At 38.7% G+C, this 27,405-nt stretch overlaps 1 protein-coding gene across 1 annotated transcript; it reads left to right on the top strand.

Annotated features, from left to right (window-relative positions):
• The first annotated feature begins 611 nt into the window (after positions 1-611).
• Positions 612-13,376, top strand: LOC141489511 (C-C motif chemokine 4-like). The gene is made up of 3 exons (XM_074190094.1): positions 612-684; positions 12,719-12,833; positions 13,244-13,376. Exons 1-3 carry the CDS (start codon positions 612-614, stop codon positions 13,374-13,376), a joined length of 321 nt encoding a protein of 106 aa, XP_074046195.1.
• The last annotated feature ends 14,029 nt before the right edge of the window (positions 13,377-27,405 follow it).

Here is a 27,405-nt window from a genome sequence, read left to right as displayed (position 1 = left end):
ATCCAGGTACACTTTGTACTACCAGTGTGACCATGGACAAGTCATTTCTCTCTGGACCAGTTTCTTTATCTGGAATCTGATTGTTGTATTAGATCACATAGTGCCTTTTTAGTGCTAAATCTACAATGCTAAGACCTAAGTAGCTATGATATCAAAGCAGTATGAAAGACTTAATGAATATTCTTTCATATGGTCAGCAATGGTCAACACAAATCTCCTTCTAATTTAATCTTGTATATGTTTTATCTGTCTCAGCTTCTAGCTCAACTTCACCTTTACCATTTTAGATCCCTGGTCACAGTATTACATACATATTTCTTTTTCTAGTCTTTTCTCTCCTTCCTTCCCCCCATGATGAAATTATACTAGGGAGAAAAAGCTTACTCCTTGAAAATAAGCTTTAATTTCCTGAGCTGACTTTGAGTTTCTACAGTCTTTGATTACATCACCTCTTAACTGGAATTTTCAGTCTTTTTAGTTTACTTCTTTTTTTAACTGATACTCCCAGAAACCCCTATAAAAAGAGAGTCCAAGTGTGAGAAGAAGGCACAGGTCTGCAGACGTTCTTCACTTCTGTTCTGCTCCTCCAAGCCCTCTTTCCTCTCAGCATCATGAAGGTCTCCTTGGCTGCCTTCTCCATCCTCATGGTCATGGCCTTCAGTTCTGTGGCATCCTCTGCACCAAGTAAGTGAGCTTTTTGACCTCTTCTGTTACCAAAAGGATCTGCTGAGTGTGAGGGGAGGAAAAAGTAAAAAGGGTGAAAAAAGGAGATTATGAACAGCTGGTACAGAAAGGATGTCTATATTTTTGGATTTGAAGGCATCAACAAGTGCTTGGTAGCATATGCTAGTTAAATGCTAGATGGAGATGTAAGATGAGTAGAAAGTTCAACAGAACTGAATTGTGTCTAGCTCTACTCTCATTCTGGTTTTGCTGTTAAGCTCCCTGGGATCTCCCACAAATAGCTTCCTTGACAAAGGGTAGGAGTGGGATGAGCAGATCTCTGGTATACTTTCTTGCTTCCCCACTCTGGTTATCCTCAAAATGAAACAGCAGGACTGATCCTCCTCCAGGCACAATGAGAATCACACCTGATATGGGAGAGAAGCAGAATTAGGAAGATGTTAAGGATTACATCTTAGTACAGGCTATGTCCCCTGGGATGGGGTCTGTAGCTAAGTCTAGCTATGATGGAGTCTGTAGCTAAGTCTGCAGCTATGAACATTTAATAATGTTAAATGATCTTATGTCTCATTTTTCTTTCTAGTGGCTCTCAACTCTCCCACATACTGCTGCTTCTCCTATGTCTCCCAACCAGTTAGTAGAGAAGATGTGATAAAACTTGAAAAAACCAGCAGCCGATGTTCCCAACCAGCTGTGTTGTGAGTATTTATCCATGGAATCTCTTGAGGGGACACAGGAAGAGAAAATGGCAAATGGAAATGAGGACATTGGGCAACTTGTTCAAATATATAAATTAGGTCACTCAGCGAAAACCTGGTTATAAGAGAAAGAAATTCCAGAAATAGTCCCTGGGCAAGGTTGGGCCTCCATGGAGCCAGGTGGGAACAACTCATCCAAAAGGGAGGGAGAAACATGCAACAGGAATCTTATGCCAAGATGCCATTCCTGAGAGATTCCCACTGGACAGATCTCTAGAGAGAGAACCTGAATAACTAACTCAAAAGGGCTTGAGAGATCTTACTAGAAGTAAGGATAGTTCCTTAAGGCTCTTCAGAGATGTCCAGGAAGTGGTCAGTGCAATCTCCAATCCATGATTTCTCAACTCTCCTCCTCTCCCTCCTCAGAATCTGGAACAAAAAAGACCGGATACTTTGTGCCAACCCCTGGGATGCCTGGGTTCAGAACTATCTGAACGAACCGAAGCCATAGTGAAATGCCTGTGGGCCTTGGAGAATGAATCTTCATTTTTTTTAAGGTTTTTTTTTTGCAAGGCAATGGAGTTAAGTGGCTTGCCCAAGGCCACACATCTAGGTAATTATTAAGTGTCTGGGGCTGGATTTGAACTCAGCGACTCGTGACTCCCGGGCTGGTGCTCTATCTACTGTACCACCTAGCTGCCCTGAGAATGAATCTTAAAGAGAAATGGACCAAATTGTGAAATTCCATAGTCGGATACAATCTCCCCAGACTTTAGCCTTTCTGAGATTCTCTCCCCCATTACAATTTATTATTTTCTGTGAAATTTAATTTATGTAAATTATTTGGTGACCACTTTGGGTATTTTTTCTAGCTATTTGCACTTCTGCAAATCAACTGTTCCCCAACCTTTTTTGGCCTGGTCCCTCTTCTTTAGAATCCTTTGAATTCCATTGCCTTCTGTAGCCCAAGGGTTTCAGAATAAAACTTTTGAAAATTGTATCTTTTTTTTCCTTGGCTTCAATGATCTTTGGGTGTGAGGGATCCAGGAGAAGGATTTCTGCTCATATCTTATTAGATGGGTGGCAACAAAGGTTCTGCAAAGAGCTCTCTGGATTCAATGACTCCCTTTGAATCAGCAGGTAGAATATGAAAATCCCACCCTCTGTTTTGTTGAGAAGGAATCTTCCATGAACAAAGAATTGCATTGTTGTAATTCTTCTTTGAGAGACCACACCCCAAATTTTATGGTCAGTCTAGGGATCCACAATTTAAGAACTTTGGGAAGCTGGGGGACTCTCAGAGGAAGACAAGAAAAGATATAAAGTGTCAGAATGTCAGTGGGGAGAAGATAAGAGTCACATCAGTCTTGATTTTTCTTTTCAAGAATTGGAAAGTCCATTCCTGGGAAGCATTGAGATTGGAGCTCTCTAGGGACCAAGGACAGAAGCAAGGGCAAGGGGTGGAATTTGTGAGGACCTAAATATCAGACTGATATTAGGAAAACTTTCTTAATAATTATAGCCATTCAGACTGGAATGGATTACATCAAGTTGTGGGGGAATCTTTCTCCCAAAGAGATTCTTAATCAGTGTTAGCTGACCATAAATGATATGATAGTGAGGATTCTGTTCAATGTCCTTTTGGGGGTAAATAAATATATTTTTGTTGTTGTTGAGTCATTTCTGATTTTTTGTGATCGCATTTGGAGTACTTTTGGCAGAGATACTGTAATAGTTGGCCATTTCCTTCTTCAACTCAGTGGGCAAATGAGGAAACAAACAAATAAAGCTAGGTAACTTTTCATGCTCACACAGCTAGAAAGTTTCTGAGGTCAGATTTGAATTTAGGAAAATGAGTCTTCCTGACTTCAGGCCCAGCATTACTCTATTAATGAAAGGGTAAATTCGAAGAATGCATTCAAACTCCTTGGCATTTCTGCTTGACCTCTGTCAAGGCTTGAGCTGTGTGATTTGGGGCAAACTTTTTTTCTTGGTTATCCATTAAGGTTGTCTTGAAGCTGACATGAGAATATAAGGGAAGCAGAACATGCTTTTAGAAATGTAAAGAACTTTAGTGAGGGAAAGGTTGTTTATTACTCTTTGTCATTTTTGATTAATTAATGGTGGCTGTAGGTGGTCAGTGTGACCCTTGTCCCTGCACTACCTGCAGCTCATGGCTGCTTGGGAAAGGAAATCCCAAGAGAGATTTGAAGGGATAGGGAAGGAAAATGAATCAATGCTGGACTTCTTGCCCTCTTTGACCCTTTCCAACTCTACATCCCTAATCCTTTACTCCAGTTTTCCCATTCTTGGAGGGGGGGGTTGAAACCTCCAAATCCATGGGAAATTGGGAGAGAGAGAGAGTTTTGTTATCCCTATGAAATGGATGAGGAAATTCAGACTGCTGTTGTTAACTTTATGCTGTATCAGAAGCAATTGAGCACAATCACACAATATTCAATAAAGCCAAGGAGACCAACAATTGTGATGAGAACTCTTTATTCTGGGAAAACTGGAGAGTAGTCTGACATAAATTGAGTTTAAATCAACTTCTCATATCATAGACCATAAAAGTTATAACAAGCATTTACAAATACTTTGAAGTTTGCAAAGAATTTTATAATATATCATTTGATCACTGCAACAATGGGAGGTAGATGTTAGGCACAGTGAGGTGTTGAAGTGGATAGAGCACAGATCCTGGAGTCAGGAGGACCTGAATTCAAAGCTGACTTGAAACACTTATTAATTGCCTAGCTGTGTGACCTTGAGCAAGTCACTTTTAAACCCCATTGTCTTAAATAAATTTAAAAAAAATTTTAAAAATCTATAGGGAGATCAGATATTATTATTATTAATCCTCCTTTTATAGATAAGGTATGAAAATGTCAAGTAAGTACTTCAGGGTCACTCAGTTCATAAGTGTTTGAGGCAAGATTCAAACTCAGGTTTTCCTAATTCCAAGTCCGATGCTTTTTTCAATGAACAACATGGATACCTCAGATTTTAAATGCATGCACAATTGCAATGAAAAACATTATATCAAAAGTAGTTTAAAGGAACAGAAGGCAGTAATTTTCACAACTGGAAATAGATAAGGAAAACTTTGTACCTAAAGAAAGAGTAAAGATTGCTGTAAGGAATAAAACAGATAGCATTGTTTTCAGAAAACTGTAGTCTTTGCACAAACAAAAGTAATATAGGGCTGATTAGAAGTGAAACTGTTAACTGGGAGAAAATGGATCTTTCCATTAAATTTCTCTAGTAAAAGTCTGATGTTTGAGATATTTAGAGAATTACTTCAAATATATATATCATAAGAAATATTCCTTATAAGATAAATGGCCAAAGCATATATCAGGAAGTTCTCAAAATGACAAAAAGGAAGTTGTCAGTCACCAGATGGGAAAATATTGTTCAATCACTAATGATAAGGAAAATTCTGGTTAAAGCAACTCAAGGTTTCTATCTCCCATCTCAGACTGACAAAGATGACCAAAAGGGTAAATGACAACTTGTTGGAGAGGATCTGGGAAAACAGACGAACTAATATCTCTTTGATTAAACTGAACTGATCCAATCAGTAGAGAAAACAATTTCAAACTATACTCCTGAAATCAGTTGATTATGTCACAAACCCTTTGTCCTAGCTAAGCCATTGTTAGACAGATGTCAAAGGAAAAGGTAAAGGATCAATATTGGCAAAAATGCTTGTTGTATTTATTGGAGCAAAGAACTAGAAAAGAAGGGGGTATACATTGATTGGATATTGACTGAATAAATTTTTGTATGCATATTATAGAATATTATTGAGCAGTAAGAAAAATAAAACCACTGATTATAGAAAAACCCTGAAAGATGTGAATGGATACAGATAATATAAGCAGAATCAGAACAATATTATAATGGGTAAAACATTATTAAAAAACCAAATGTTAAAGAACAAAAGATTATAAGTAATTCAATGACCATATGGTAACTCCAGAAGACTGAGGATGATCATATTTCTCAGGTTTTTACAGAGAGATGAAGAATTGTAAAGGTTCAGATGTAGGTTTGCTGGACTAAATTTATTTGTTGTACAGAAGGACTTCTCTGTGTAGGAAGGGGTGAAGAGAGGATAATGGAAGAGAGTGGGAAGTAGTAGGAAAAAGAAGAGCAACCCTGATATTTACTAAAAATTCAGAGAAGAAAACAGAAGAAGGTTCTGAAAAGGATAAGTACAAATAGGGCATTTTTGAAACTACTGTGTTAAATTTAACATCCTTCTTCTTAAAATAGTAAATAATCCATAATAGAAATTTGTAGTTTTGTGAATTTCACAATCTTCCATTTCTATTTATTGAAAGAGGAAATGCTCATATTTCTTCATGCTTTTTGAGTCCATAATAACAAAAATTGAATTTTAACAGATCCATGGTTGCAATGAGAGTTGGAAGTAGTACATGGATGGTGATCTTCTGCTCTTTTGAGCAGATAGAGCTGTTAAAGGTAAAAGAGGGTTTAATTCAAGGTAATAGAGCAAAGGGATACTTGATAGCCCAATGGCTGAAGGAAATATTTGTATCAGAAATGAATAGCACATCTCAATGTCCCACAACAGAAATAGAGGACTCACCTATGATTGAAATTAAAAACAAGATCTGATATGGAAAAGGCCAAAGTTAGGTCTACTGAATCAGATAGAGAAACTCTTATGGAGACAATCATAGGGACAAGTTTAGCCCAGCATCTGGATGCCACTGATCAAACTTATGAGTATTATCTGAAAAGGACCCATGTCCTCCTGGGATCAATCATGGGGAAACTCATGAAACCTGTAAGTAATTAATTATAACTAATCATAATATTATATTTCAAAGGTGACAAAGCACTTTATATAAATTATTTCATTTTATAGTAACAACTTTACAAAGTAGGGACTGTTGTTATTCTCCATTTTATAAATAAGGAAACTGAGGGTGAGAGTTTAAGTAAGTTGTCTAGATAGGTAGCAAGTGTCTGAAGGAAGATGTGAACTCAATCTCAATCTAGTCCTCTGTCTACTATGCCATCTAGATAGATGCCTCAGCTTTTAGCCTAGAAAAGAAGGATATGCTAATGGAGGACTAATGGCTCAGGGGCTTGCAGGGGGCTGGAGGTTAGCAAGCTTGAAATCATATTGGGGATTTACATTTGACAACTTGAAAAGTATTTGTAAGGTGATGAAATAGCAGAACAGGTATTTGTTTCATTTAACCACTATTTCAGCTAGGGGAGTGGGGTGAAAATGTATTGGGGGAGATTCTTTTACTTTTGTAATTTAAATGAACTCCATATTACTGAGAATGTTAGAGAGGAGGGAAATAAGGCCCAAAGAAGAGAACGTGACCATGTCTGAGATTCAGTTGGGTAGATAATGACCAAATCCTTCAGATTTTGAAGAGTTGTTGGAATCAGTGAAATCAAATTAAGTCATCACGCATTTATTAAACTCTTCCTATATGAAAGGCACAGTGTTAAATTTTGTGGGTTCAAAGAAAAGCAAAAAGACTCCCTGTTCTCAGGGAGTTTAAGGTCTAATGGGGGCAGACAACATGCAAATTACTATGTTCAAATAAGATATATAAAGCCAGCTAGGAAAGACTTCTTATAGAAGATAGAAGTTGAGCTAAATCTTGACAATAGCCAGGAAAGCCAAGAGGCAGAGGCAAAGAGAGAGCACTCTAATAAAAGATGCCTAATTAAAAGAGATGGAACTGGGAAGAGTAGCAATAAGACCAGTGTTCTTGGATTGTAAAAGTATGTGGAGAAGAATAAAATGTAAGCCTAACAATGTGGTGATTAATATGAATATATTTTTAATATTGCTATACATGTATAATCTCTATTTGATTGTTTTCTGTCAGAGACAGTGGGAGGGGTGGGAGCAAAGGAGAAAAATGTGAAACTCAAAATCTTACAAAAACTGATTGCTGCAAATTATCTTTGCGTGTAATTGTATGTAAAGACTAACAATATAGGAAAGTTAAGCTGAATGTGAATATTTTCTATTTGATCCTGGTAGTAATAGATAGCCACTGTACTTTATTGAGTAGGGAAGGGAACCACATGATCAGAATTGTACTTCACAGGAGGCAGCTAGGTGGCAAAATGAATAGAGCACTGACCATGTAATCAGGAGGACTTGAGTTAAATATGACCTCAGACACAATAATAATTACCAGCTATGTGACCTTGGTCAAGTTACTTAACCCCATTGGCTTGTCAAAAAAGGCAAAAAACAAAAATAATTTTTCTTCAGGAAGATTACTTTGGCAACTGAATAGAAAATGGACTAGAGTAGAGAGACCTATGGCAGAAAGAAACCACTGAATAAACTTTTTGAAATAGTAAGGCAAGGGGATCAGAGAAGACTGAAAATGTTTCTCTACTATCTCTGAGGTTGGACTCTGTTGTTTTGTCCATATTCAGTTCCCAGACTCAGAAAGGAGAACTTTACTGCCATATTGAGAATTTTCAGGGCAGAGGGTAGTGCTAGTGCTCATCCACAGACCAGAGTACAGGCCAGGAGAGCAGTCAGAGCCTCTTATAAGGTAACAGAGGGGTGTCCCTGAAAACACCTGCAAAAACCCTTAAAACCTTGGGATAGTGTACCCTCCACCATAGAAGAGGCCTACCTTAACAAAGAGTTAAAAACAAGGCATACAAGGGAAAATGAGCAAACAATAAATGAAAAAGAATCTGACCATAGACAATTACTCTGGTCCCATGGAGGATCAAAATAGATTCTCAGAAGATGATAAAGTCAAAGCCACTGTATCCAAAGTCTTTAAAAAATATGAATTGCTCTCAGTCTATGGAAGAACTCAAAAAAGCATTTTAAAAGTCAAGGGAGGGAGCTAGAGGAAAAATTGGGAAGAGAATGAGAGTGAGGTGGAAAATCATGAAAACATATTTAGCAGTAAGTCTGGTGAAACAGATACAAATGTACAGTGAAGAAAATAACATCTTAAAAATCAGTATAGGTCCACAAGGTTATGAGGAAAAGAATTCCTAAAAACAGAACTGGTCAGAAGGAAAAGGAGATAAAAAAGCTCTCTGAAGAAAATAATTCCTTCAAATGTAAAATGGAGCTAAGGAAAGTTGATGACTTTGTGAGAAATCAAGAAAAAATAAAACAAAACCAAAGAAATTATAAACTAGACAAAAATATGAAACATCTCATTGGAAAAACAACTGACCTGGAAAACAGACCCAAAGAGACTATTTAGAAATTATTTCACTACCTGAAAGTCATGACCAGGAAAACAGCCTAGACTTCATTTTCCAAGAAATTCTCCAGGAAAATTGCCCTGATATTCTAGAAACAGAGGATAAAATAGAAGTTGGAATCTACCACCTGACAGATATCACAAAATAAAATCTCCTAGGAATATTATAATCAAATTCCAGAACTCCCAAGTCCAGCAAAAATTATCAGAAGCAGCCAGAAACAAACAATTCAAATATCGTGAAACCATAGTCAGGATCACACAGGATTTAGCAGAATTATCCACATTAAGGGCTAATGGAGCTTTGGAGTATCATATTCCAGGAGGCAAAAGAACTTGGATTTTGACTGAGAATCAACTACCCAGCAAAACTGAACACATTCTTTCAGAGAAAAAGATAGACATTCAATGAAATAGGAGACTTTCAAACTTTCCTATTGAAATGACCAGAGCTGAACAGACAGTTTAATCTTCAAATACAGGACTCAGGTGAAACATAGAGAGGGTGGACAGGAAGGGCAAATAATCAGGATTTGATTATGTCAAAATGCTTGTATTCCTACATGGGAAGATGATACTGATAATTCACATGAAACTTCTTATTTATTAGGGGATTTGGAAGGAGCATATATAGACAAAGCCAGGAGGGAGTTGAATGTGAAGGAATAATATATTATAAAGATGGAATTAATGGGAGAGAAAGAAATATAATGGGAGAAAGGGAAAGGAGAGATAGAATAAATTATTTCACATAAAAGAAGCAAGAAAAAGCTTTTGCAATGGAGTGGAAGGAGGGAAAGATAAGGAGGAATGAATGAGTCTTCATTCTCCTCAGTGGGTCAGAAAGGAAATAATATTCACATTTAGTAAGATATAGAAACCTATCACATCCTAGAGGAAAAAAGGAGAGAAAAGGGATAGGAGAAAGGGGAGGGGAGGGGGAGTGTAGGTGATAGAAGAAAGAGGGAAGATCATGGGAATGGGTAGTCAGATGACATTTTCTGTGTGAAAGAAGAGAGAGAAAAGAATTAAATGGGGGTAGGGAGGCATAGTATTGAAGGGAAACACAGCTAGCAATAGCAACAATGGGAAAAAATATGAAAGCAATCTCTCTGATGGACTTATGATGAAGAATGCAATTCATTCCAAAGATTGAGGTAAAGGTATCTGAATAGAATCTCTGACTTTATTTTTCATGAGATTTCTCTATCTTTGGGGGGGATTATGTTGACTTTTATAAGATTATTGTAGCAATATCAAAAATGATTGGTAAAAACTATCATGGTATGTAGTTGAAAAACAAATAAAATATTTACAAAGATGAATAAAAAAAGAAGTATCCACAGGCACATGGGCTATGTTGGAAAGGCAATCATAATAGAGATCTAGAGTCCAAAGATAGGAGCCTTAAAGCAACATTGTGATGTTGGGATTGGGGTTTAGGAACAGAGCTGAAATCATTGCAAATAGAAGAGGAATAGGGCAACATCAACCTTAAACACAAACCTCACCAACAGGGAGCAATTACCTTCTTTAAAACCACAAAGAAAGGGGTGGCTAGGTGGCATAGTGGATAAAGCACCGGCCCTGGAGTCAGGAGTACCTGGGTTCAAATCTGGTCTCAGACACTTAATAATTAACCTAGCTGTATGGCCTTGGGCAAGCCACTTAACCCTATTTGCCTTGCAAAAACCTAAAAAAAAGAAACCACAAAGAAGAGAGTCAAATAGAAGTTAGAAAGGAGAATGCATAAGGAGAATGCAACCTTAATATAGAAATTGAGGTCTACAGGATCAGATTTAGAAAAAATAAATGGCCAAAGAAAGGGATTTTTGCTACTTGCTAGGTTTAAACCTGACCAAATCACTTAATACAAATAAATAATTTCCAAATAGCAAATGACATTATTTTTAAACTTCTTTTTTTTAGGTTTTTTTTTTTTGCAAGGCAATGGGGTTAAGTGGCTTGGCCAAGGCCACACAGCTCAGTAATTATTAAGTATCTGAGGCCGGATTTGAACTCAGGTTCTCCTGACTCCAGGGCCAGCACTCAATCCACTGTGCCACCTAGCTGTCCCTAAACTTCTTTTGATAAAAAAAATAAATGGTATGATAATGATGTTAATAAAAGTGACATTTCTCCTTGAGGATAGAGTCTGTATATGGGTTTTCCATCATATCAGCAAAAGCTAGCATAATTCCTGTCATTTTTTTGGTTCTGTTCTCAATCTGTGATTTCATTCATAAGGAAACTTCTCCTAAAGCAGATCAGTAACTACTTGAAAACTAGAGATTGGCCTGGAAATAGTGTGAGGTGTAAGGTCACAAAGAAAGTAATTTTAGAGATGGGACCAGAACCCAAGTCTTCTTCTCTCAAGTCTCAATTTTTTAATGAATGAAATAGTCATAATAATACCAATCCTATCCATCTTAAATATATGATGGGTCCCCAATGACATCATAGATGCAATTTGAGACCACCTAAAACTTCCTTGTCCTCCTAGAGTTTACCTTCTTAATGAGGATAGATCTGTATTATGCACATCATAGATTAGTTGTGAGGCTCAAATGTAATAATATATTTAAAAACTTTTCAAACTTTAATATAAATGCCACTTAATATTATTAACCATAGATGTCAATGTCCTTTGGAATCTTAAAGTGCTGTATACTGTTATTACCTTTAGATAAGAAGGCAGACACAGAAATGAAACTAAGTAAATCATCATCATTCTCTGTTCCCTCCTACTGCTGCCATTTACACCACCCACTTCCATGGGAGTCATGCAAACACCAAATTTTGTTCCTCTCTCTAGACTAGTCTCCTTGAGATGCAAATGGAAAGTTGTAGATCCAGATCAGATTCAGTATCTGCCTCTTGCTACCTGTGAGACCTTGAAAGAGTCATTCAACCTTTATGTGTCACAGTTTCCTTATTTGTAAAGGGAGGGGTTTGGGTTGGATGATTGCTAAGCCCCTTCTACCTCTATAGCTACAGTCTTAAGAAATTGGCAGTTATGATATCAAAGCAGTAGGAATGTTACCTCAAAAGTCCTTTCCAAACATTTATCAACACAACTCTCCTTCCTATTCTGTTTTGCATCTGTTTTGTCTATCTCTGCAATTTCCAACTCACTACTTCCCCCTTAGTATCTTATTACCCTGTCTCACACACACTTCTCCTCTAACTTGTTCCCCACCTCCTACCTACCCTTTTTTTCACATGATGAGATTACAATTCAGTCCTTGACATTTCAACCTTACATTTCCTGGGCTTGCTTTTCTCTTAATGACATCAAATCTACCCTATCCATTCCCTTTCTGTTCCTCTAGTTACTTCCAGAAATCCATATAAAAGGCAGTTCAAAGATGAGACAGAGCCACAGACCTCCAGAGTCTCTTAGCTTGTACTCTTCCAAGTCCTCTCTCCTCTCAGTATCATGAAGAACTCTGTGGTTGCCCTCTCCATCCTCATGGCCATGGTCTTCACCTCTCTGGCTTCCTCTACACCAAGTAAGTGAGCCCTCTGTTGCTCTCTGTGGTTGTGCCCAGGCTCTAGCAATAATATGGACAGAGCCCTGAGAGAGGGTAATCTCAGTTAGATCATGAGGATCTGGTGAAGGTGTGTGTGGGGGGAAGGCAAGGGACTAATAGAGGTAGGTAGATTGCATTTGAAAGCATTAAAATTCCCTTTAGAGTTACTGCTGGTTAACATATACATTTAAGGCAGAACCAAGAGAGTAGAAAAGGCACTAGACTGGGTTCTTCTGCTTGGTCACTAACTGTCCTTGTAGCAAATAATTTTCTCATAAAAAGGTAGAAGTTGGATGGGCTTGTCTCTGGCATTCCTGCACCTCTTACTTTGATGTTTTCTTCCTTAATTTACTATGGGATGGGAACAGCAGGTCTGACTCTCCTCTATACATAGTGAGAATCATGTCATAGAAAGAACTAGGGTAAGGGAGATTTGACATCTACTCTGTGTGTGATGGAAAACAGTTACATGGGACATAGTTTGTAGCTAAGAAATGTCTAATATGAATGAATATATGATACTAATTCTTTGCTTCCCTATTCTCTGCAGAGGACTCTGACATTGCCACTTCCTGCTGTTTCTCCTATGTCAGTCATCGGATCCCCAGAAAATTAGTGATAGATTATTATAAGACCAGGAGCATGTGCTCCCAACCAGCTGTGGTGTGAGTATTTACTTTCCCATTGTCTCTTGGGAATGTAAAGAGAGAGGATGGAAAGAATAGGACTTTCTCAACTTGGTGAAATGGCTAGATCAGGCAACTAAGATGAAACCTGGCTAGAAAGGAGTAGTCCTTTAATTCCTCAGGGTACAAGAGCTATTCTCACCTGGGGGACAGTTTTAATCTGATGTAACAGGAGTTTTAGACCAGGAGAGAGTGTTCCAAAGGGACTCCTTATTGGGGAGATATCTAGAAAGGAAATGATCGACTCAAAAAGACCAGGGGAATTGTGCAAAACATGGGAAGTCTCCAGGACGTTGTTACTGTTGTGTGTGTGGAACATTGGAGAAATATTCCTCTTCTCCAGGTGAAAAACTCATTGGTCTCTCTTCTCCTCTCCACTCTTTTCTTAGGTTCCTGACCAAAAGGGGCCATTGGGTGTGTGCCAACCCCAGTAAAAAGTGGGTTCAGAATTATGTAAATTACCTGGAACTGAGAGGTTCAGCACTTTGGACACAATCCAAAAGAAAAATGATTCAAAACTGAAAAAAACTCTAGTTGAACAGAAGTCTTCCTGAGATTCACTTTTACACTACAATTTTTTTTTGCCAGCAAGAAAATTTATTATGTAAATTATTTGGTAGAAATTTGGGTATATATTGGTGCCATTTGTACTTCTGGAGGCCACCTGAGCCTCATAATTACTCCTAGCAGCAGGTGAATTTATGCTGTTTGGAGTTCTGGGGCTACCTGTAGGAATCCTTGAGTATCTCATAAAGCAAGACATCAGAATAAACATTTTAAAATCCCTAAATTTTGCCATGGTTTCTCTTTTCTCAAGGGAAAAGAGATTGAGGGAGGGGTTCTGTTATTTTTATAGAAGATGGGTGTGGCATCATTAGACAACAGTGTTTCTGAGATAAAACTCTAGAGATTCAGTGGATGGTCATCTCACTTGGAGTCAGTAGGATGATAGGGAAGCAAGCTTCCAGAAATAGAGAGGCAATAGGGTCATTGTTGTGTAGCCTGGGCAGACCACACTCAGACTATTTTGGTCAGTTTGGGGAACTACAATTTATGCAGAACACTGGGAAGTGGGGGGAAATGGCAAGAAGAGGCAACAAAAGATTGAAAGTGCCTAGTAATAACATGATGAATTGAAGGAACTTGGGAGTTTAGTAAGGACAAGAGAAGAACAGGTGAGACATAATTTCTGTCTTTAAATATCAGAAAGTCTATCCTTAAGAAGAGTATAGATTTATGGTCTTTGAGTACCAAGGACAGAACCAGGAGCAATTGCTGGCAACTGTGAGGAGGCAAATTTAGTCCTGATGTTAGGAAAACCTTCTTAACAATTATGGTCATCCAAAGTGGAATGGAGGACATCAAGATTTGGAGGGTTTCCCCTCCCTTGGAGGTCTTTACAGGGAGACTGGATGACCATCTAAAAAGAAAGGGATAGTAGGAATTGCTTTTAGTCACTTTTTGGAGTAGATGACTATAATACTTTCCAAAACTCAATTTCTGTGATTCTGTGATATTATTATTATTATTATTGACCAAAAATATTTATCTCATACAAGTTATACCAAGGAACCATCAGGGAAAATGGAAAAGAGAGGAGAAACAGGAAAGATTTAATAAAGATTGAACTATTTCTACATATGTGGAAGTAGAAGAAAATGCTTACTTTGTAGTCAAAGTTCCAAAGTTAAAATTCTGGCTTCATTCCTTGCCTGACTGTTGCCAAGTCATATACCTACTCTGAGTCTTTAGAAAAATGTAATGTATTTAGTCATAATCTTAAAATCATGTTTTTGATGAATGACAAACTTTAGGTAACTTTATCATTTTGAATATCAAATCACAAGATTCTAAATCCTTTCCTAATTCTAATACTTCTTACCTTCAGATATTTCTTATCCCTTATATGAATCCCATATTTTTATTTTGCCTATATTTTTCTAAAATTCCACTATGGATTAAGAAAATCAGTCTTAACCATATCCCAATTAAAGTTATGATCCCCTGTTAGATGATCTCCTTTTTTTTTTCATATTCCCCATTCCATTTCACCTTTCCCTCTGCTGTCAAAGTGATCTTCCTAAACAGCTGGTCTGACCACATCACCCTGGACTCAATAAACTCCATTGCTGTTGTATCATTTCCCTGATCAAATATAAAATTCTCTCTTTGGCCTTTGAAGCTCTTCACTCCCTTTCTTTTATTTGCCTTCTGAGTTTTCTACCATTTTACTGCCTTCTATGAATTCTATCATCCTTTTCTGTTCCTTCCAGAAGGCATTAAGGTCATTTTTAACTCTTGGTCCTGTGCTCTGTCTTCTTCACTGGTAGACCTAACTTGTCCCATTTGACTCCTTTTACCTCTCTTTGCCTCCTCTACCACCTTGTTCCTTTGGTTCCATCTGTTTATTAGAGCTAGGCCAACTCTAACAAGGAGATAGCACTTTTTAGAGACAGGAAACTAAGTAATAGTGAATAAATAGAAAACTTTGGACAAAGGTCCACTATCTCATTGTGTTTCAATTTTCTAATTAATCTTATGGGCATGATGTTACCCATTACCATGTCACCCCACAGGGTTGCAGGGAGGACCATAAATAATATATGAATAAGTTCCTGAAATGCCTCAAGTCCTCCTTTGCATTCCCACATGGACTCTTCAGGTTTTAGCTTTGTAATGGTGGACAATTCATCTAAAGTTTTTCTGGTGATCCCTTAAGGTTGCCTCAAGGCTAATATGACATAAGAGTGGCAGTAGAACAAACCTTTAGAATTGTAAAGAACTTCACTGAGTCAAAGACTGTATGTTATGATTTGCAATTTTCTATTTATTTGTGGAAGTCATGGTTGGACACTGTTTGCATTGCCTGATGGGAAGATGAAATCCCAAGGGAGATTTGAATAGGATCGGGAAGGACAAGTCCATGTTGCATTTCATACTCTCTAAGATAACTTCCAGCTTCAAATACTTGATTCTTCAGTTCAGAACTTCCATTCTTAGGGTGTTTTGAAGTTTCCAAAGGACTTTTCTCTCAACAGTCCTTAGAAATAGGTTGAGGGAGTATTATTATCCCCATTTGATAGATGAAGAAATTGAGATTATGAGATTAATTGATTTTCTTAGGAAGTAGGAAGGTAGGGTTCACTACTCTGGATTTTCGGTTTCTATACTATTGTGCTATTTCAGTACCACCATATTGTCTTTTCTATCAACATGGGATGGAATAGTTACTTCAGTGTTTGAGATGGATGGAATGTATTTTTACCACTGAGAACATGAGAGACCCTTGATTGTGATAGAAAAAATAGAGATGTCAGCGTATACATTGCTCTCCTTTCAAAATTTAAAATTATTTTTGCTAACATATTTTAATGTTCATTCATTTATGAATATTTCTTATTCAGTGAGTTATCCCTTGAAATAAAACTATTTTAAAAAGGGGCAAAAAGTTCAGCAAAACTCACTAACACACTGAACATGTTTGTCAGTTTATGCAATGTTCCACATTCCACATCTCCTATCTTCACAGTATGAGAGTGTTGGTGCATCTTCTCACTTCTCCTTTGGAGCTGGTAACTCAAAGTGTGAATAAGCAATTTTTTGCTCAAGAAGTGAGTGAAAGAAACCATGAGAGGAACCACTGAGGTCAATGAGTATAGCCAAGTCAATAATCCCCTCTACAACATTCATTTGAATTCTACAAGATTTTAATGACTACCATATGCTAAGCATTGTGCCTTAGTGGTGAGGTCTCAGAGATACAAATGGAACAATTACATAAAACTAGCAAAGTAAATATTTAAATCTATTTATAAAATCAGTTTACAGTAATTCCAGGGGTGGGGAGAAACGCCAACTCAGGGTGGGGGAAAACAAGAATGATTTCTTATAAAGATAGCAGTTGAGCAGAGCCTTGATGATAGTGAGGATTGTAAGACATAAAGGGAAGAAGAACCTTCTATAATTGAGAAAGATCTTTTAAAGGCCCAGAAGACAAATATGGAATGGTACAGGAAATACTGGAGCTTCTTGAGGAGGAGGAGGATGTGATCAGACATAAGTTTGAGGAATGTCAATTCCAATTCTGTGGAAGATGGATTGGGGAGATGAAACCTGGAGAGGACAAGGAGCCAACCAGAAAACTATTCCAAAAGTCCAGGTGAGAGATCAGGAAAACCTTGCCCAGCGTAATGGCCATTTAACAGCAGAAAAGGAAACATTCAAGAGGTATTCTGAATGGGAAAAAGTGAGAAAAGAGTTGAGGATGACTCTGAAGCTTCAAAATTTTGAACCTGAAAAGATAAGAAAACTCTAAAGGAAAGGTGAATTGGAAAAGGAAGGGAAGTTAAAAGGGAAGAAAGTCAGTTCTGCTTGGAGTAGATTGAATTAGTGCTAATTGGACCTCCAGGTCAAGAGATTCATCAGACAACTGGTGATGGGAAATGTGATTGAGAAAGATAATAAGGGAATTTAAAGGAGTAGGAAAGGAAAGTGAAAGTATTTGAAGGATGAGGATGATGGTTTATCTTTTCCATGGACATCCAGATTGTAGAGTCAGTTTGAAAGGCAGGATTTAAACCTCATCTTCTCTGATTTAAATTTCAAATTTCAAATTTCCATACACAGGAGGAACTCAAAATTCAATAGATCTAGGAGTTTTTTAGGGTGAATTAATTAAATGACTAAATGGAGCAGGTGAATGATGTTATAAAAATCCTTGACAGGAAAAGGGTCCCCACTGCAGACTAGAGTCAGCAAACCTGGGACCAAATCAAGGATCTTCCTCTTTATGATCCGGTCCCTGGGTATTTTCTTCAGTTGGAAAATAATAACTAAAGGTCAATTTAACTTCATAACTATACTCTTAAAACCTAGGTAATTACGTCATAGCAGCAAAAGATGATGGTAAATTCTCTTCAAATCAATGATCAACTATTGTTTTTCCTAGGGGAGGGGAGGGGAGGGGAGAAGGGAAATGTAAAATTCAGAGCCATGGAAAATTTTTGGTATGAAAGAAACTGGAAAAGATACTATGACAAAAGTTTGAAAGTCACTCTTGTATGACCAATGGTTCAGTTTGCAGAAGACCACATTTTCTTAATATTGGCTTGGCTTTTCCTCTGTGATCAGGGTTTCCTCTCCTTCCCTGTTCTGAGAGTGATACATCTTTCTCCCTCACTCATCTTCAATGTCCTGATGCCTCAACTAAGTAGAAAGATCTAGGGGGAATGTGAGACCCCAAGGTAGACAGAAGCCATAAATAGAAAGTCCTCAGGGAGATAGAGAATTGACAGTTCAATGTTCTAGTAAACTCTCTCACTCTCTCTCTCTCTCTCTCTCTCTCTCTCTCTCTCTCTCACACACACACACACACACACACAGACACAGGACTGCACAAGAGGGGAAAAAAGTCATCCTCTATCTCCCTTGAGTTTCAATTAAAAATAAGGATCCACCTTAGGTCAGACCAGATTCTATGGATTTCTTGCCCTTTTCCCCTGCAGCAGAATTATTGTAGAATAGTGTATGGAGATTTGAAATTTAAATCAGAGAAGATGAGGTTTAAATCCTGCCTTTCAAACTGACTCTACAATCTGGATGTCCATGGAAAAGATAAACCATCATCCTCATCCTTCAAATACTTTCACTTTCCTACTCCTTTAAATTCCCTTATTATCTTTCTCAATCACATTTCCCATCACCAGTTGTCTGATGAATCTCTTGACCTGGAGGTCCAATTAGCACTAATTCAATCTACTCCAAGCAGAACTGACTTTCTTCCCTTTTAACTTCCCTTCCTTTTCCAATTCAGCTTTCCTTTAGAGTTTTCTTATCTTTTCAGGTTCAAAATTTTGAAACTTCAGAGTCATCCTCAACTCTTTTCTCACTTTTTCCCATTCAGAATACCTCTTGAATATTTCCTTTTCTGCTGTTAAATGGCCATTACGCTGGGCAAGGTTTTCCTGATCTCTCACCTGGACTTTTGGAATAGTTTTCTGGTTGGCTCCTTGTCCTCTCCAGGTTTCATCTCCCCAATCCACCTGGGGAGCTGCCATGGTAGCCCCAGACCAAATGATCTCAAGGATATTATACAGCCTGTAGACTAGACATTTCCCACTCCTATGCTAAGCCTTCACAGAAAAGTTGCATATCAAACAAACTGCAAGAAAACTGAAGAAGATGCCTGTCCTCTAGTCCTGAACCCATTAAGCAGTGACATTATATTCACACCCATCTTCATTTTTTCTTACTTCTTGTTTTATATTCTTTAGCATGAATTTCACTTCTATTAGATAAAAAAATTGTTGGAATGGGTGTATACTAAAAAAAAATTCGCCAAATTCTAGTCATTGTTTCCTATCTACATGCCTTCCCAGAATTTCATGTTGGCCAACTTGTTCAAATAGATAAATTAGGTCACTCAGGGAAAATCCTGGTTACAAGAGAAAGAAGTTCCAAAAATAGTCCCTGGGCAAGGTTGGGTTCTCCATGGAGCAAAGTGGAAGCTACTTTTCCAAAGGGAGGGAGAAACAGATGCAACAATAATCTTATGCCAAGATGACATTCCTGAGAGACTCCCCATTGGACAGACCTCTAGAGGTAAACCCTGAATGACTCAGAAGGGCTTGAGAGTTGTTAGTAGAACTAAGGATTGTTCTTTAAGGCCCTTCAGAGATGTCCAGGAAGTGGTCAGTGCAATTTCCTCCATCCATGATTTCTCAGCTCTCCTCCTCTCCCTCAGATTCTGGAACAAAGAAGACCAGATAATTTGTGCCAACCCCTGGCATGCCTGGGTTCAGGGCTATCTGAAAGAACTGGAGTCATAATGAAGTGCCTGTGGGCCTTGGAGAAGGGAAATGGACCAAGTTGAGAAATTCCATAGTCAGATACAATCTCCCCAGACTTTAGCCTTTCTGAGATTCTCTCCCCCATCATAACTTATTATTTTCTATGAAATTTAACTTATGTAAATTATTTGGTGACCACTTTGGGTATTTTTTTTAGCTATTTACACTTCTGTAAATCAACTGTTCCCCAACCTTTCTCTTCCTTAGCGTGTTTGAGTCCCTTTCTGAATTCCATTGCCTTCTGTAGCCCAAAGATTTCAGAATAAAACTTTTGAAAGCTGTATTTTGTTTTTACCATGGCTTCAATGATCTTTGGGTGTGAAGGCTTCAGGAGAAGGAGTTCTTCTCTTATTAGATGGGTGGCAACAAAGGTTCTGTAAAGAGCTCTTTGGATTCAATGACTCACTTTGAATCAGCAGGTTGATTATGAAAATCCCAGGAATAAAGAATTACATTGCTATTCTTCTTTGATGAGACCACACCCAAAGTTTTATGGTTAATTTAGGGATCCACAATTTAAGAACTTTGGGAAGCTGGGGAATGTTCAGAGGAAGACAAGAAAAAATGTGAAGTGCCAGAAGGTCAGTGGGGAGAAGAATGTGTTGAAAGAAAAAAACATATCCTTGAGGAAAAAATAAAATATTAGAGATAATAAAATGATGACCTCTTCTAGCCTGGTCTTTCTGTTGTGTTGAGAAGGAACCTGCCAGGAATAAAGAACTCTTTTGCTATAATTATTCTTTGATGAGACCACACCCAAAATTTTATGGTCAATCTAGGGATCTGAGGAAAACTTTGGAAAGATGGAGAATATTCAGAGGAAGACTGGAAAAGATGTGAAGTGCCAGAGTCAGAAGAGCATGGGCCAAGGATGATCAGTGGGAGAAGAGAAGAGTCACATCTGTCTTGATGTTTCTTTTCAAAAATTGGAATTTCTGTCCCTTGGAAACCTTGGGATTTGTGCTCTCTAGAGACAAGGATAGAAGCAAGGGCAAGGGGTGGAATGTATAAGGACCTAAATTTGAGACTGACATAAGAAACAATTTCCTAATCATTATAGCCATTTGGACTGAAATGGACAACATCAAGTTGTGGGGGATTCCCTCCCCCAGGAAAGTCCACAGTGACTAGTTGACCACCCATGAATAATATGATGGTGAGAACTTTTTTATTTTCCTTTTGGTATAGATAAAAATGTTTTTGTTGCTGTTCAGTCAATTTTGATTCTTTGTGACCCCATTTGGAGGGTTTTGGGGGGGGCAGGGAGACTGTTATCATTGATCATTTTCTTCTTCAATTTATTGAACAAATAAGGAAAATGAAACAAACAAGTTTAGGTGACTTGTCCAGGTTCACACAGCTAGAAAGTGTCTGGGGTCAGATGTGAAATTAGGAAAATGAGTCTTCCTGTCTTCAGGTCCAGCATTTTATCCACTAATGCAAGTAAACACGAGGAATGCATTCAATTTCCTTGTTAGTGTTACTTAACCTCTGCCAAAGCATTAGTTGTGTGATCTTTGGCAGTTCATTCAAACTTTCTCTCCTGGTTATCCTTTAAGACTGTCTTGAGGTGGCTAAGGTGGTGCAGTGGCTAGAACATCGGCCCTGGAGTCAGGAGTGGCAGAGTTCAAATCTGGCCTCAGACACTTAATAATTGCCTAGCTGTGTGGTCTTGGGCAAGCCACTTAACCCTTGAAAAATCTAAAAAAATCTAAAAATCTAAAAAAAAAAAAAAGACTGTCTTGAAGCTGACATGAGAAGACAGGGGAAGCAGAACATGCTTTTAAAAATATAAAGAACTTCAGTGAGGGAATGACTATTATTCGTTTTCATTTTTACTTAATTGTTGGTGGTGGTGAGACTGGACAGTGTGATCCTTCTCTCTGCACTGTCTGTAGCCTTGGAGAGAGGAAATCCCAAAAGAAATTTGAAAGGAATTGGGAAGGGAAATGAATCTATGTTGGACTTCTTGTCCTTTATGATGCCTTCCAGTTCCAAATTCCTGATCCTCTACTCTAATGTTCCCATTCTTAAGGCATTTTGAAGTCTCCAAAGTATTAACTTTTTTCTGTAACCCATGGGAAATAGGAAGAGCTTTATTATTCCTATTTGATGGAAGAGGAAACTCAGATTATGAGACATTAAATGATTTTCCCATGTGCACATAGTTAGAACAAGTACATGGCCAACTTCCAGCATTGCTCTACACTTTGAACATCAGCATATTCTCTACCAGAAGAGGGCTGGAATGGTTCCCATAGGGAACGAGTGAAGCAAACCTGTTCTCTCTCTAAGAATTGAGAGACTCACAAAATGGCCTAGTACTTTTCTTGGTCTCTGTTGCCAAAGTGATTTTATTTTTATCAATGATTATTTCACACCATTCTTTTTTTAATGTCTCTTGTTTCTTGAAAAAAAAAGATTTTATTTTTTTGTGTTTTTTTTGTTTTTTATTTTTTATTCTCATTTTGTACAAATTTTTTTACATTAATAAAATATTCTTGTTTAAGAGTAAATGAAATACCCCCTCCCCCCATGAATATAGACTTGCTTGAGTGATAAAGTAAAGGGGAGTTAAAAAAAATTAAAATAAAACAATAGTAATAATTGTAGGTATGGCCAGGTGGCGAAATGGACAAAGCACCAGCCCTGGAGCCACAAGCACCCGAGCCCACATCCAGACCCATAGACCCAAACAATCACCCAGCCATGTGACATGCAAGCCACCCGATCCCCACTGCCCTGCAAAAACCAAAAAGAAGAAAAAAAAAGACCCCAAATAAAATAAAATAGTAATAATAGTAGGGGTGGCTGAGTGGCGGACAGAGCATTGGCCCTTGAGCCAGGAGCACCCAGGTCCAAATCTGGCCTCAGACACCCAAAGATCACCCTGCTATGTGGCCCCAGGCAGGCCACCCAGCCCCACTTGCCCTGCACCCTCCCCCAAATAATAATAATAAAAAATATGCTTCAGTCTTTGTTCCAACACCAACAACTCTGTCACAGGTGGAGCACATTCTTTATGATAAGTCCATCACAAAAGTTACTTCCATATTTTTCCACCGTTGCCATTGCTGATCGCAACTCCCTCCTTTCTTATTTCTCCACTACCATGTACTATATTTTCTCTCTCCTTTCACTCTGACTCTGCTGTAGGGTCGCTGAGTGGCGCAGCAGACAGATCCCTGGTCCTGGGGCCAAGAGGCCCTGAGCCCCCATACCACCCCTTAGGTCCAGAATCCACCTGGCCCTATGGTCCTGAGCAGGCCTTCCAATCCCAGCCCCTTGCAAGAAGTAAAAAAGAAAATGTGTTATATCTGACCACTCTCCCCCCACGGTCCATCCTCTCCTCCTTTATTCACATCCCCACCCCTTCCCCCTGTTCCCCCCTCCTTCTTACTCCAGATGTCTATACCCCATTGAGTATATTTGCTGTTTTCTCTCCTAGCCATCTCTGATGAGAGCAAAGGTTCCCTCATTCCCCCTTGCCTCCCCCTTCCATATCAGTGCAATAGCTCATTGTAATAAAAAAAATCTTATTATGTGAAATATCTTGGACTATTCCCCCTTTCCTTTTGCTTTCTCCCATTCTATTTCCCTTTTTTTCTATTTACTCCATTTTTACACCATATTTTATCTTTGAATTCAGCTTTCTCCTGTGCTTCAACTATAAAGGCTCCCTCTATCTGCTCTATTAACTGAGAAGGTTCATATGAATATTAACAGTATCATTTTTCTATACATGCAGTTCATCCTCATTAAGTCCCTCATATTTCCCCCCTCTCCTCCAATCTCCATGCTTCACCTGAGTCCTGTATCTGAAGATCAAACCTTCTGTTCAGCTCTGGCCATTCCAAAAGGAACATTTGAAATTCCCCTGGTTCATTGAAAGTCCATCTTTTTCCCTGGAAGAGGACATTCAGCCTTGCTGGGTAGTTCATTCTTGGCTGCATTCTAAGCTCTTTTGCCTTCTGGTATATTGTATTCCAAGTCCTACGAGCTTCCAATGTAGCTGCTGCTAAGTCCTGTGAGATCCTGATTGCAACTCCACAATATTTGAACTGTGTCCTTCTGGCTGCTTGTAATATTTTCTCTTTGACTTGGGAGTTCTGGAACTTGGCTATAATATTCCTAGGGGTTGGTTTTTTGGGATCTCTTTCTCAGGGGGATCGGTGGATTCTCTCCATTTCTATTTTGCCCTCTGCTTCTAGAATATCAGGGCAATTTTCCTGTAGTAATTCTTTGAAAATGATGTCAAGCCTCTTTTCCTGATCATGACTTTCAGGTATTTCAATAATTTTTAAATTATCTTTCCTAAGTCTGTTTTCCATATCAGCTGTTTTTTCAATGAGATATTTCACATTTTCTTCTAATTTTTTCATTTTTTTTGGTTTTGAAGTATTGATTCCTGATTTCTGGTAAATTCATCAATCTCCCTGAATTCCATTCTTTGTCTGAAGCATTTGTTCTCCTCAGAGAGTTTTCTTATCTCTTTTTCCATCCGGCCAATTTTGCTTTTTAAAGCATTCTTCTTCTCAATAACTTTTTGAACTGTTTTATCCATTTGACCTAAGCTGGTTTTTAGCAGGCTATTTTCTTCAGCATTTTTTTGGATTTCCTTGACTAAGATGCTGACTTCATTTTCATGTTTTTCCTGCATCTCTCTCCTTTCTTTTCCCAGTTTTTCTTCCAACTCCCTCATTTGATTTTCAAAGTCTTTTTTTGAGCTCTGTCATAGCCTGAGCCCAATTTCTGTTTTTCTTGGAGTCTTTAGATGCAGGATCTTGTGCTTCCTCATCTTCAGACTGAGTATTTTGATCCTTCTTGGGCTCATTTGCAAAATATTTCTCAATAGTCTTCCTCTTATTTCTCTGCTTGCTCATTTTCCCAGCCTGGGCCTGATTTTGGGGTGCTTCCTGAGCTTTTGGGACACTCCCACAAGGGTCTCAGTGTGTGAGGCTCTGTCCTCCCTCCTGGCCTGTGAATGACCATAAGCTCCCCCCTCTGCCACGGGGCCGAGGTGGGGGGGCCTGCTGTTCTATGGGGGGACCTAGACCGCGATCACGATCTGAATGTGGTCAGAGCCCCAGAGTCCTGTTCCAGGGGCAGAGGACAGAGCTTGGCAGTCTCTCTCTCTTCACTCCCCTCCCTCAGCTCAATGGGCTTATGCCCTGGAAGCTTCTGCTTCTGTTTCTGGGTCTGGGCAGCCAAAAGACCAAGCTGCTTGCTGTGTGCCCTGAGGGCTGGGCTCCATGTTCTCACTCTGGCAGAGGTCCCCCTCTGTTCCCCCACTTTGTGCCCAGTGCTCCCCGGGGTGCAGCTCGGGAGACTCCCCTGCTGCTGTGAACCTCGGCTCCCAGTGCCCTGGGGCTGCCTCCGGGAGGCTGAAGTTCTTTCGCTTTGGCAGGCCACCCCTCCGGCGGGCCGCCCCTCCAACCTCTGGGGAGCAGAGCCTTTCTGCTCTTTTCCAGGTTACCTTGAGTAGGAGAACTGCCTCACTGGGTCCCTTTGTGGGTTCTGTCTCTCGAAAGTTTAGTTAGAGACCTTAGCTTATGAGTTTTATCAGAGAGCTCCTAAGACTCGATCCCTTCTTGTCCCCCGCCCCCAAAAAAAAGATTTTAAAAAGAAAAAAAACCTCAGGGAATTTAAAAGATTAGGAAAGGAGGGGTGACTAGGTGGCACAGTGGATAGAGCACTGGCCCTGGAGTCAGGAGTACCTGAGTTCAAATCAAACCTCAGAAACTTAATAATTACATAGCTGTGTGGCCTTGGGCAAGCCACTTAACCCCATTGCCTTGCAAAAAAACCCCAAAAACCTAAAACCTAAAAACCTAAAAAAACCTAAAAAAAAATTAAAAAAAAAAGATTAGGAAAGGAAATGGTTGCTTTCTAAAAAATGAGGAAGATTGGGTGACTTCACCAGGGATATCTTGTTTTTTAGTGTCAGGAGCAGGGATTGTACCTTTAGGTCTCTGACTCTAAGTTCAGTCTTCTGACCACTACCCCACATTCCCTGTGCTGGAGGGAAAAAGTGCAGGGCATACACAGAATTTGAGCAGATTTGCTATGCAAGTGAAATACTTATTTCTAAATGAAATTCATGGGAAAAAGAAGTTCTCTTTTTCCTTCCTATTGATGTAATGGAATGTTAAAACCCAGTATGGTTTCCTGTTTTTTCTTTCTTTCTTGCATAAGGAGTATGTAGTAAATATAATTCCTTTCCTTCTCGTTTTCCTTCCTTTTCCAAGGTTCAAGTCTTCTTGTGAAAGTTTAACTAAGATGTTTTTGTGACTTTACTTTAGCATTTAATTTTTAATTGTCTTTTTTGAGGAAATGTTCCCATGGCATTCCTATATTGGGTCCCATATTCCCTTGGGTCTATGTCCATGTAACTCAGTTTAGGTAGCAGGGCAGGGAGTAAGAAAGAGAAAGAGTGACTTATGATTCTCAACACTGGGAGGAAGAGGAAGCCCTGAGCCCAGAGAAGAGCCACAGTGCAAAGTTATATTAAGGCCAGATTAGACTCTGCAAACCCAAACACTAACTAGAAGAAAGTTATATTCAAAGTTATTACAAGAATGTTTCCCACATCACAGTGACCATCACACATTATTAATTCATTCATTATTATTATGAACATCAAAATATCAGTAAATAGGGACATTTCAAAATATAAAGAATAGAAAGGAGAGTGTAGGAAATTGTGAACTCTTACTGAATATAATTTGGTGGTTTTAATTGTATATTAAATTTGGCATAATGATGAATCAGGGAGTGTCATCTTCTTGATTTTCTTCCCCCCTTCCTTTATTTCTCTTGTTTTTGCCCTACTATCAGGTGCCCCAAAGAAGTCCTCCTATATAACACATTGCATATAACGAAACAAAGTAAAAGTGTTGGTTAGAGTTGAAAGGGTCTGTCTCATTTGTGTTCTTTAGTTTATCACCTTCTCATCAATAGTTGGGGAATAGGCATCATCTTTAGTCTTCTGTTGGAAACGATTGCAGTGATTAGTGTTATTCTCAAGTCATTCAAATTGATTTTCACTGACAAAACTCCAGTCATTTTATTAGTTTTTCTTCAGATTCTGTTTAGCTCATTCAGATATAGAAGCAACTGACCATGAAAAGTTTAACAAACCCAAGGAAATTGATATATGATCAAAACTACTGGGAAAACCATAAAACAGCAAGAGAGAAATCAAGCTTAGACCATTATCTCACTCTGTATGCCCAAAGAAATACATGTTCCATATGTTGGCAATTGAAAAAGGAGTTACAAAATATAAACCTGGGTCAAGAGCCAAGGTTTTGTTTCTCACAGTTGGTTCATCATGGGAGAAAGATCTAAATAAGTATGGGTGTGGTGCAGTGCCAAACATGCTGGGGGGTGGGGGAGGAATAAAGGAGATAGTAACAGAGAATAGCAGAAAAAATGCAAAACTAAATCGGTAGGAGAGTTAGGGTCACTCCTTATCTAAAGCATGACCTTCATAGTGCTTTGACATCACAACTGACCAGATCACAGGCCTTTAGATTTAGGAGCAGAATGGTTTTAGATTTCTAGTCTAACACCATCATTTTGCAACTAAAGAAAATGGTCCACCAAGTCCTTGTTCAAGGCCATTCTAGGAGTGAGAGGCAGATGCTGGTGCTGCTGACTCCAAACCTGCATAGGAATGTTACATCTCAAATAAATTTGAG

The sequence above is a fragment of the Macrotis lagotis genome, chromosome 5, assembly GCF_037893015.1.
Source record: "Macrotis lagotis isolate mMagLag1 chromosome 5, bilby.v1.9.chrom.fasta, whole genome shotgun sequence".
NCBI lineage: Eukaryota > Metazoa > Chordata > Mammalia > Peramelemorphia > Peramelidae > Macrotis > Macrotis lagotis.
The sequence above is the reverse complement of the archived record's forward strand: the minus strand, read 5'-3'. Positions and strand labels throughout refer to the sequence as shown.

Coding starts and splice junctions, on each gene's coding strand:
- LOC141489511 (XM_074190094.1), top strand. CDS start 612: ATGAAGGTCTCCTTGGCTGCCTTCTCCATCCTCATGGTCATGGCCTTC. Junction 685..12,718: donor TGTGGCATCCTCTGCACCAA/GTAAGTGAGCTT, acceptor TATTCTCTGCAG/AGGACTCTGACATTGCCACT. Junction 12,834..13,243: donor TGCTCCCAACCAGCTGTGGT/GTGAGTATTTAC, acceptor CTCTTTTCTTAG/GTTCCTGACCAAAAGGGGCC.